The sequence below is a fragment of the Azolla caroliniana genome, unplaced genomic scaffold (genome assembly GCF_043228905.1).
Source record: "Azolla caroliniana isolate FFs.n. ecotype wild unplaced genomic scaffold, voAzoCaro1.0.p SCAF_18, whole genome shotgun sequence".
In the NCBI taxonomy this organism is placed as follows: Eukaryota; Viridiplantae; Streptophyta; class Polypodiopsida; order Salviniales; family Salviniaceae; genus Azolla; species Azolla caroliniana.
In genome coordinates, this window is record NW_028230453.1 from 16,231,191 (window position 1) to 16,243,973 (window position 12,783).

The 12,783-nt window shown below is 38.5% G+C and overlaps 1 protein-coding gene across 1 annotated transcript; it reads right to left on the reverse strand.

Annotated features, from left to right (window-relative positions):
- On the reverse strand, positions 1-5,113 carry LOC147852525 (uncharacterized). Its single transcript, XM_087334035.1, has 4 exons — positions 5,007-5,113; positions 3,411-3,656; positions 2,741-3,310; positions 1-2,530 (listed from the first exon to the last, which is right to left on the reverse strand). The coding sequence occupies exons 2-4, from the start codon at positions 3,654-3,656 to the stop codon at positions 269-271; spliced, it is 3,078 nt and encodes a 1,025-aa protein (XP_087190161.1). The 5' UTR covers positions 5,007-5,113; the 3' UTR covers positions 1-268.
- Positions 5,114-12,783: the final 7,670 nt, after the last annotated feature.

Genomic DNA, 12,783 nt, shown 5'->3' on the forward strand with positions numbered 1-12,783 from the left:
TTATCAAAGCAACACTGATTCATGGAAAGAAGTGTCCTTCCAAAAAATGGATTCAAAATAACCCATAGGTCGGGAGTTCGGCTGCCACCCCAGCCCCAGCCCCGACCATCGGATGCTACAAATGGCAATCAACCCACCATTACCAGGGGGAAAAAATGGATTTAGAAAACGTGTATATATATGTGTGTGTTTGTGTGTGTGTAAGCAAGAAGCAAAGCATTGAGTTTTCCTTCAATGTTTTGACATTTTTTTCCCCATGTTTTTTCATCTAAGAGAGTAGAGATTTAATCACTGGGGGACAATGACTCCTTCGACGCCGCATGCGCTTACCACGGGTCGCTTCACCCCAGGTACAAAATCTCAATATCAAAGTGTTCTTTTTATTCTTACACAATTTGGTTGTTTTTGTCTTGCTGGTTTGTTTCGGAGGGGCCGGCACTTGTTCTATCGTAAAACATCTCTTGACATCTTCTTCTCCTTTAGGGGAGCTGCTTTCTAAGGTCATTGTTGATTCGATCAGACCTTCGATGATTTGCAGGTCTTCGGTGATCTCTTGTCTCGAGAGTAACACAATACTTGAAAGGACATCCTTTTGAAAGTCTTTGCATGCCTTCCCTCTTCGTGGTGATCTTCGTCGAACATTCGGTGGCGGCGGCGGCGGCGGTAATGGCGGAGGGCTCTCCTCTCGGACACTATTTCCACCATCCATAACATTTACACATAGTTTCTCAATGTCGGGGCTGATGGGTTCAAGCCTCAAGATTGCTAGCTCAAAATAGTCAAGAACTTTCTCGTGGTTTCTGACAAATACCTCGTCTAGCATTATCGCCATCCAATCATCACCATCACCTATGTCTATGCCTCCTAATTTCTCATCATTTTCGACTTGAGGAATCGCATCAGCTAATTGTTTAAGAGACCTCCCTTGCTTATTGTCGTCGTAGTCATCATCATCATCATTATCTACTGAGGCTTTACGCCGATCAATCCCAAAACTCAGCAAAATATCAGCAGCGATTCCCCCATCATTCCAGATACTTCTACCAGCTAGAGTACTCACAGTTGATTTTGTTGTTGCCACAAAATCGCTAGTTATGTAATCAGTGGATACATCTGTGAGAGCAGTCTTTTCCGGCCAAACAATAGAAGAGAAGGCAATCTCATCATTCCTGTGGCATTGCCATCCTCCTTCACTGCTTCCATTAGAATCAACTTGAACCTTCAGTGACGATAATGAGGCAGTTGTAATTGTCTCTCTTCCCTCAAGTCTAGTCAATACCAAGCCACTACAACTCTTCACCGCAACAGAGCCTTCACACCGGTCCTTTCTGCCACATATGTTTCTATTTCTTCTAATATCATTATTACCTTCTTCCTCCATTGTAGACTTGGCACTGACACTCTCAGAAGAAACGTGCTCTCTCCCACTCTCATCTAGAAAAGCATTTGATTTCATATATGAGCTACTCTGTAGGGGACAATGATGATCATGTGATCCATGAAGAGAAGTCCATTGTGGTGCTATAAGAACTGCCGGTTCCTGGATGGATCCTTTGCTTATTGTGGTAATTACAGTCTCTGTACTTGAATCATTCTCTAACAAATCCTCACAAATCTGCACGTTTAAGTCAAGATTGTGTCTGATTGGTTTGGGATCGCCCATTTTGCTGTTTCCATGACCTAGTTTCAGTGCAATATTTGATCCATTGCATGTAGAACCCAAGAAGGCTTTATTCGAAGGTATCTCTGGTCTCACAATAGCTGGGATTTTATATCTTGAATCACAATCATTACCTTCTTCCTCCAATAGCCCATATCTTCCCTTGACATCATGAGAACCAGGCATTTCTACGTTATGGTTTTGTGTCGCAAGAAAATTTATATCTGATTGGTGAAATGAGTTTTGATTAAAGCCCAATATTGGCTTTGATGCTTGTTCCATTGTTACAGAATGGAAGAGATTTTGTTGATATACTGGTGCCATTATTGATGAGTTAGCTACAACTCCTGCTTTATGCCCAGGAAAAGTCATATGGCTAATTACATTAGTGGTCAGAGCCTTTACATTGAATGGAGTTTGAATACCTACACTAGATGGTGGTTGTGGTGGTGGTGATGATGACGATGGTGGATGGCTTGATAATGTAGACCTTAATGGTGTATGAAAATATATTTCTCTCTCTCTTCCATTTGAGAAAAATGGAATGCTATCCTCAGTAATATTTCTGTTGTTTTGTGACCTTGTCAGGAAACTTTGGTCATTCTCTAAGTTTGAAGGGATATCATGAGCTGTGGTTGCAATTTCATTCAAAATATGCCTAGGAAAAGATTCTTTTGAAGGACATTCTCCTTGTTGAGAGTTCATTGGAAAGGTTGAAGAATATGGACTTGAAACCTCTCGAGAAGATAGTATCCTCTCCCCAAAAAGTTTCCTCTCCTCGTGTTTTTGCATAAACAATGGTAAGGGGTGTTGCTTCCCTGATGAAGCCTGAGTCCCAGCTTTTGCTGTAGAAGATGTGACTGGCGAACTCTGCAGTAATGAAGCAAATTCTAGGTTAACTTACACTGAAAAGAATTTAAGAGATAAGCTTAAGCGATACAATAATAGTGTTTTCTTATATCTTAAAAGACTGCCAAACATTATATGATAATTCCTATTCCTGGAAACTAAACATGTAGACATGCAATCTCACATTCAAATAATATGTCGGGGATAGAGACAAAATATAAATTGAAGTACCTGGAGGAGCCAGTGCGGTAACTTTGAAGTTGCTTCTCTGGATCTCTGAGGACTATCTTCTACATTAAAAAAGTGTATTTCACCACTTCCCTTCTTTTGCAACTTTTCCCCGAATTTTCGCTTCTCATCAGAGTGAATGACTCCTCTATACATATCATGGGCATTCTCTCTCACTGCACGGTTCAAATCTGGCGAGTTCAATGAAAACTTTCCAAGAGGCATATCCTCATATAATGCATCAACTTTACATTTCTCTAACAAGTCATGTGGTTCCTTCTCGATCTCAAAGTCCATATCTTCGGCCGCAGGCTGTTCCAAATCAATTTCAGGTCGGCGCTTAACTTCACGTGATTTGTTCATATCATATTCATTGGGAGAAAATGATGTTTTTCGGCTAGAATTTTCAACATTCCCATCCCAAAGCATTTGATCCCCTTTTCTTTTCAATGAACCAGAATTATATAAAGGTATGGCATTACAAGATGGTACACTATGTTGAGTAGGGTTCAGAGTTTTCGATTCTGACATCAACAATTGTTGTGTGTGATAAAGCCGGTGCAATTCAAACAACTGTCAGAAACCAAATAAATGTGTTAAGTATGAAGTGAATTGCCCAATAATAATAATAATAATAATAATACAAAAAATAAAGTAGCATCATCACACTTGCCTGTTCTTTGAATACAATCTCATGCTCCAACATTTTTTGCTTCAATTTCTCGATATTCCTGTCATGTTCAAGATGCATACTCCAAAGCATCTTGCTTGATTTATGTGGCGTGTCAATGGTGAACGAAGGCATAGTATCAGAAAATGAGGGTAAAGAGAAAGTTTCATCTGCTATAGTCCTAGTATACGCCTTTGTTCTCTTGTTTGAGAGAAGAGCCAAAGATCTTTTCTCCGACCTCATGTTCATCTTTACAAAAAGAGCATATACCATAGCCAGAAAACAAGCACAAGAGTTAATGACTACGTCGAGGGAATAAACAAGCTCTCTATCTCTCTCTTTTCCTTTCTCTCAAATATACTAGGTCATATTTGACCTCAGAGTACAGTAATAACGTCTATCTATCTTCAATATACACAAAGATGTTGGGAAGGGCCCACTCTCTCGTGTTTCCTAACAATGTTCCAACATTATGATCTTGAGGATGAGGTGGAAGACCCACTTTCTCTTGAGTTTCACAACAATGTTCCAACATTATGATCTTGAGGATGAGGTGGAAGACCCACTTTCTCTTGAGTTTCACAACAATGTTCCAACATTATGATCTTGAGGATGCAGTGAGAGACCCACTTTCTATCAGGTTTCTTGACAATGTTCGACATTTGGAACTTTAACAAAGATTTCACATTCTCTTAAGGTTTCCCAACAATGCTCAACATTATGAGCTTCACAGAGTCCACTTTCTCTCATATTTACCTATAATATTCAGCATTCTGAGTCAACTTTTTTCTTCTCATGTTTCCCTACAACACTCAACACAAACAGCCCACTTGTTCTCCCATTCTTCCTATAAAGTTGAACACAAAGATCTCAGTTTCTTCCCAACTGCTTCAGCTAGCAAGAATAAGCTCTCACATTGCTTCCTGACAACTCCATTTTCACAGTATAAACTATTCCTGGTTCACTCGCCTAACCAGTAGAATCAATTTTGCTTTTTCTTCCTCTGGATAATAAGATGGTTCACTTTCGTTTGGTTGCCTCTCTTGATCGTGCCTATACAGTGCCTATAGATCCAACTGCCATTTCGGAAGGTTAACCCATTCAGGAACCTCTGGATCCATGACTGCTTTCAGCTCATCCAAGCATTTCATCATTTACCATACCCCTCCTTATCTCTGAGTGTCTATGTAAAAAGTTCAGCAGAAGTAAAGAGCTCAATTCCTTTCATGTTTCCCTATGTACAAAGTTCGACATGAAGAGCTCAATTTCTCTCATGCCTCAGAATTCTTCAGCATAAAGAGTCTAATTTCTCCAAATGTTTCCCTTATGTACAATGTTTCATTCATTGCAAACTTCTACGACAGAGATTCCACATACCTACGAAAGCTCATGGTGTAATATTATACTAATCCACAATCTGTGCAAAACACTGTAAGAGAAAAGAAGCCCAAAAGAGCAGATATGGTGTTAAGCTCTACCACTTAACATATATGTAAAGAACCAGTACCAGATTAGAACCAAAACAGAGAACCATATCATATGCTATTGGATTTTAGAGTACACTAAGATCAGATATTGTTAGGATTATATGAGACTTACTATGTTAAATCAGATGCAGTTGTTGGGGGTGTCTTCATGGCTGATCACACTTGATGTAACTAACAGCTTCCACACAAAATGGGAGAAGAACATGTGTGTGAAAAATTAGAGAAGGGTGGAGAAATTTACATACAGATCTAGAAGGAGAAAGGAGAAGTTTAATTTCTATGCAAAAGAATGTACATATAGGGTCTTCTGTCTCTGCCTCCTCTGCTTCCTCTGTTTGGTTTGCTTTTTTTTACTGCTTTTCTGAGTTTCCTTGACTGAAGGAAAAGAGAAAAAAAATCAGGATTTGAGTGGATAGGAAACCGTGCAAGCCGAATATAGAATTACAGAGACAGTGCACACTGTGTGTATGTGTGTTTGTAAGAGAGAGAGAGAGAGAGAGAGAGAGAGAGAGAGATCTCTATCTCTCTCTCTCTCTCTCTCTCTTTTCTTGTTTTACAAGCTTGGTAGGGACAACATGATCGGCCCCCAATTGAAAAAGGGGGAAAAAAGAAGCTTTCACAGAAGTATGCAGAGATGAGGAACAGAGACAGAGACAGAGACAGAGACAGAGATACACAGAGAAAGAGAGAGAAAACAGAGAGAGAGAGAGAGAGAGAGAGATTGTGTGTGTGTGTGTGTGTGTTAAGTTAAGAGCAATTGCCAAATTTAGCTTCTGTTTGGGAAGGATTTTGGGCCCATGGCTACATTTAGCAGACAAAAAGAAGGAAGGATCCTCTTGAAGCCAAACCACAAGTACAACCCAAGAGAATGTAATGTGTTATGTAATGTAAAACCAAAACAAAACAAAAAGCAAGAAATCAAAGGCTCATTGTCCAAGAATTTTGTGGTGGCGGACCCCGAACACACCTTTTTGGCCTCCTCGCTCTGTGTAGCCTTCGATTCATTGGGGGGGGGGGGGCTCAGGCATTCGATCCAGTCGCGTGGTTTCGGCTCTGTGGATCGAACTGAATACAAATCTCGCGTGATTTAGGCTCCTTCGATCGAACCGAGCATTTGATCTGCTCGTGTGATTTCGGCTCTTCGGATCAAACTAGCCATTCGATCTGTTCGCACGGTTTCTGGCTCTTCGGATCAGTTGAGCCTATCTAAGGGTTCTATAATGTTTGTTGGCTTTCTGTGTATTGGATCAACCAAGCATTCGTTTGTTTGCAAGGTATATTGGTTCTTTGGATATCCTAAGCATTTGTTTGTTTGCACAATGTTCATTCTTTGGATCAACCAAGCTTCTTCTTATTTTAGTTGGAGTCGACCCGATCTCCGCTCAGGTTGAGTAACATTACCAGACACTTAATGAACAAAACTATTGATCATACAAAATGGTTGGGCTCTTTATTAGCATTTATACCTTAGAGTTCGCGTAGGTGCAGTAGACACAACACTCAAATGTATTGGTCATAAAACATCACTCATTCTTGTAAAGTTTTAAATTAAATAAAGACACAAATGAACATGTAAAGCTCAGGTAATTCAAACCAAGGGTCCGTTACATTGGGCATACATATATGCATGTAGATCCAATAAATACCGGAAAAAAAAACCCGAACATTTGCTACGAAACCATTTTTACAAGCATGTGTGGACAGCAATTTGTGAATCTAGGTGTGCTCCACTGACCTGTCATTCACATTAACTTTGTGCATAAAACTCACATGTCATGGGTTGCATGTTGATGTGACAAAGAATGATTGGTTCGAAGAAAATGAAGGACCAAATTTTCATAATTGGATTGTTATAATCAATGCAGCTATAACCGCCTTCCTATCATTTGGATCATTATGAAGAAGAGAAGAGGCTACATTGTATCATCAACATAATCATGTGCTACCCATTTCGAATCCCTCTCCAAAATTGTATACTCAATCAACCCATCACAAATGATGAAAATTTAGGGGAGATTCTCCTTGGCCCTATGAGTATAGGCATTAGATTTCATATTTTTCTTGAACTTACTAATTGTTGTCAAGAATTGATGTGATTAGACTTTTGTGTTATAATCAATAGCTCGCCTCAAACATATTTTGCCCAAATCCTAATTTCATTAGTGTTGCCTCAATAAAACGCCATTAAAACGTATCAAAGGTTTTGTCCATATCCGACAATATGGATGTTTTATCCTCAAGGTAGTACTTTGAATACATGATTTCGATTATCGATTGGCAATTTTTCACTCTGCTATTGGCAAAAGATGAAAACCAAATTGAAGTACATGGATCCCATTTGAACCACAACTTTGTACTAAGAAATTGGTTGCAAATGGCATGCACGAGTGTGATAGGTTTGCCCACATCATTGTCACGTTGGAGGAATTCATAAGCTTGCTTTCCACGAGGATGACATAATTCTTTTTGTTATGTATTTGTTTAAGTCATGTACCTGTCTAGACATAAAGTTGTTGATGCATCTTGCATATTTTCTTCTATCTTGATGACTACGAGACTTCTGATGAGTCTATCTTGTTGTGGAGCTCTTAGCCTATCATATAAGATTATTCCACAAAATTTGCCACATTCTCTATGTTTTTATTTAGTTTTGAGTTATTTATATACCGCATCCCTCCGTAACATGCACTCGAATAAGAAAATGAATAATGTGATTGGAGGTTCTATGTTCCAGACTAAGGAGTTAGCTTGTCTTGTTTTGATGATATCGGACCAAGGACATGTATGTATAGTCAGAACATGAACAAATATTTGCAACTCCTCACCATTTGTAGTTTTTCTGTCCACATGCTAATTGTGGTTCATATGGAATACTTAACAATAAGACAATTAGAGAAACTTCCCATTAGCCAACATTTGAAGACAGTTTGTAATTGTCCTCCTTATATAGATCAATAATAGAATGACAAAGGAGCATAAATATATGATATAACAAAAGCAAGCTTTTATAATAATTTCCCTACTTAATAAAAATAAACTTGTTTACAAGAAAACCATATACAAAATATGGCTATGATTCTCAAATGTTTATCGAATATGCTCAAACATTGTTGGTCATAAAGTGATTCTCTAATAAAGAGATTAGGGAATCAAATAGAGATCCTTTTCTCTTTGGTCAATCTCTTTGTGACTATTATGACCATAATGGATAGAAGGCGAGTTTTTGTGTACATTAAGGTCAAAATGCACATAGAATGAGTAGATTAGTGGAAGTCTCCCAAGGAACATAATATACGATAACCTCTTTGAATTCCCTTGATAGTCACTCGGAGAGCGAGAACGATGCAATACACGAGAAATGATATTAGGGAATCACTTTTTGACCGAACATGTATAAGATCACGTTTAAAAAAAAATCTCTTTCTTTGATATCTCGATAAAAAGAAGCACAACTTTATCAATTTCACATTTGAATAGTTTTTTTTCAATTAGATGTCACCCAAAGGATACAATGTTTGAATAAAGAGGATCATATCTAAATAAATTCTTGCACTAGAGAAAAGAAGAAATAAATGTTATTTTAGAGGAAGGTTATCCAAGTAAGCGTGCTTCCTTATTTTTAAAATGATCCCTACATGCTTGGTCCGACTTGAGGCTCCTAAGCTCATGAAAAATCAACAATTCAAGTAAATATTAATGAGAATCATAGCCATTTAATGTATATGGTCAATGAACCTAATACCCATAATAATCTAGTATAAAAAATGTCATTTTAATCATTTTGCTCCTAATTATACACAAATTCAGCATTGCAACTTCTAACTATCTTGAATACAACATTGCTCACTTTCTAACAAGGAGTTTAATTGACATAATTTAAGTTTTTAATTCTATTATTTAGGACATTTTGACATTTTGATTAAAAGTCATGAGAATGAACGTAGAAATTTTTTTATTGTTCTACATAAAGGTATAATTACATGCTTAATGTTGATTTCTGTGTGATATTGGGATCTCAACTTTATCTAAAGTAGTCTTATAGATAAGAAACTCTACTTTATGGATTTTGAAATAGGAAAAGAAGATATTGAAATACCCACAAGTTCTTCTTCTTTATGCCTTGTTTTCATCATTTTCCCTAAATGCATTTTTGTTAAACCCCTAAAAAAGTAGTTCTATGTGATATTTGAGCGAATATTACATGATCATATGACATGGTCCATCTTGTCTGTTACATCCCAAAATCAAGATCAAGCTTATCACTCACGTGAACACACAATGGAAACAAACACGGGACAAAAATGCTAGTAAATTATATTCCAACTCAAAATATTACAATAGTCCCATTATTGGGATAAAACCAAAACACGAGTCAAGACGAGTTGAGATAAGTTGGGACGAGTTAGGATGACTCACGACAACGCCAAAACTGAATTGAGGGAGAGAGAGCACCGCACTCCTTGAAGCAAAATCTATAAATCCAAGAATGAATGGAGAGAGGAATGACTCCTCCTTATGTAAGGCCAAAAATGGCCATTGGGACACAAGGTTGGGACAGACCATGGTGGCACCCCTTTTGGGACTAGCAATGTCCCTCTGGTGAGTCCTAGTCAATTCTGGGAGTCTATCCCAATTGGGATAGAATAGGGACACCACATTCACTTGGGTCCTCTAGAGCTTGAATCCCATCAAGCACACAAAAATGTTTCAAGCATTTCGATGCCTTACTCTTGCACCTTGCCTTGCTCGGGCTGCTCTCAATCTTCCCTTCTATGGACCTTTGAGGGAAATCTTTCACTTTGCCTCATGCTCGAGCACCTTCCTTGAGCTCGCCTTAGTCCTAATATCATGCTCTAAGGCCCTGTAAGGCCTTCCTTCCATCTTTGTCCTTTGCTCACCTTAGTCCTAATCTTGATTGGGCATTCCTTCCTTGAACCACTCTCGATCCTTAGCTCTATGGGCCTTCGAAGGGGTTCCTCTACCTTCACTTATAGCTCGACCACCTTGATCTCAAGCTCTTGTTCTAAGGTCTTTTGAGGTGCTTCATCCATTTTGGGACTTCATTCTTCTACCTTGATCATGCAAACCTTCACCGAAGAAGCCTTGACTTGAACTTTGGTATCTAGCGACTCTTCTCCTCCTTCATCGAGCTCCACCTGAGCTCTTGCTACTCAAGAGGAACCCCCCTTCTCGCTTGAGACATTTCCAAGCTAAGTGTGACCCCCCACATTTGAAGCAAACCTCATTCGAATTGGGATGTTCGTTGCATGTTGCTTCCTAGTGAAACGTTTGAGGCAATGACTTGTTTCCTCTACTTGCTTCCACTTGGGGCACTCGATGCTTCATTTCTTCCTTGGTGATTTGGCATTGGAGTGCTTCCTTTCTCTAAGGTTGGAAACCTCCAAATCACCCATGTGTTGACACTAGATGTGTATTGGTTGGCTATTGTGTGTGAGGTGACTGATGCGGAAATGTATATGAATCTTGTTGAATGGAGTTAGCACACAAGTAACAAGTGAGGAGGATATAGTGTATTGTTCCTGTCAAGAAGATATGCACAAAGAGTAAAGAAAGAAGAAGACAATTACGTAGTTATGAGACAAGATGACTGTTGCATTACAATCCCATCGAACTACTTTACAAGACTCCGTTCCCTCTTATAAATAGTTAGGGTAACTCAGCCCTAGCTCCCTTTGGGAGTGTTCACATTAGGATGATACAATAAATGGGTAGAGTGGGACTTTTAGCCCAACAAACTCCCCTATAAAAGGACTACTCTAATTGTTACAACGAATTAGGGGTTATCTCCCCCATAAACTTAAATTACAGATTGAATATAAATTACAATTAGAATATACAAGCCGGTTGGCTAATTGATGAATCAACAGTAGTAGAATCGGCTTGGATTGGCACTTTGATCCTCCGGCTGTCGGCTCTTCTAGTTGGCTGGTCCTCCTTCTACCCTTCAATCGGCTTTAGGCCTTTTGGCTCTTTGGGACTCAGTGACATTTTTAGTTTATTTGGCCCTTCGAATTTTTTGACTCGTTTGCTGCTGCTTCTGATTCGGCTCCCTTGGGCAGTCTAAACCGATATTGATGCAAAGAAGCTGACGGATTGAGGGGCACCAAAGCCGAAGAGGCTGGAAGAGGGATGACAAAAGCCTAAGGAGAAAACAAGCCGATTAGACAGGTTGAGGAGTGCAAGACCGGACGGGTCGTGGAGCATGAGCCAAGAGGTGAGTTGACAGAAGACACACAAATCAACATTGTTATACATTTCATTGCTATAAAAAGTACACAAAGATACACAAATCAACATAACTACCTCACAAAGATAATGAATTACGTAAAATAAATATCGTGTTAATGTTTTTAAGCCAAAACACAAACACGATATTTATCGATAATCATAACCTATTCTTGCAAAGTCGATACAATAAGCATAGAACAAAAAATCATATAAATTGAATACTTAATCATCATATATTCCTTAAAGCCCAAAAACATACAAAAATGCTTATCATATCGTAACTTGTCATACTCAGCATTGTGCATTATGTGTTTACTGCATTGTATTATATATCCCATCGTGGTCGCCAAAAAATGTTAATGGTTTTAGGGTTAGGGTAGAGGATGAGGATGAATGGTAATGGTGTAATAGTTAAAATGATGGAGAGTATAATGGTGAGAGAGATCATGAAGATGTTGACAAGCGATTGAGAAGCATTACGGGGTGGGGGGTGGTGCTTAGAATGGCTCCACCCCCCTCCCAAGGGGGTTCAATGTTAAGGGGAAGAGAGAGAGAGAGAGAGAGAGAGAGAGAGAGAGAGAGAGAGAGAGAAATGATCCTTGTATTCATTCATTCCCCATAAGGGGTTAAATAGGTACAAAGGGGTAGACACACAAGGGTGCAAGCCCCTTGGGCATTCACACCTAGTCACTCACTCACACCTCTTTGTATCCGCCACACTCACACTTACATTCGCACTCATAATCACATAACATTACACATACATATCAACACATTACATCTTTCACCCTCACTTATCACAATTATCAATCACCCATACATCTCGTACGGTAACATTTACTTCAATGGCACCATCGCATCCTTCTCTCTTTCTCTTCAAACCAAAGGTTAAATACATCCCTCCAACAAATGGTTGATGTCTCTTGAGCATTTAAGGATATAAACATCAAAGCATCTAAAATTTCTAAAGATAAACCATTTCTAATATCATTTTTTATGATATTTTGACATGAAAAGCCTCGTTCACATGCAGATGTACTAATAGGAATAGTCATACATAGTTGCCACAATTTCATCATACCTAGAAATAATTGCCACCAAGATTGTGCTTTGCTACAAATATCCCATGCATAATGCATTCCTCTTCCTTCAACAATTCTTACAAGCATACCAACAAAATCTTCTCGTTCATTGAAGCATCTTTTCATGTCAACAATTTGGTTCTCAATATTAAACTTCCCAATAAGTTTGTGCAACCATTCCTTCGTCTTTTTCTTTCTTTCATTTTCCTCAATGGGATATAAAGATGGATTAAACAACTTGACAACATTGAAAAATATAACATTTGGGAAACAATTGTTTAAGGCATCAATAACATGTTGGAAAAGGTTTTTCCAATGATAATGCATTAATCCAAACTACCATTTTCCACATTACCATGAAACATATTCAAGTTGAAATCACTATCTTCATTCTCACTATCAGAACCACTTATTAGTCCTCTTGATCATTTTGCTACCTTCTTTGGAATTGGTATAAACTTTAATGGATGTGAATGAGTAACATTATCACATCCAATATATATGAGTATGCCATCTTTCACATTAGATAGAAAGTTTGTAAGCAACATAAATCCGATG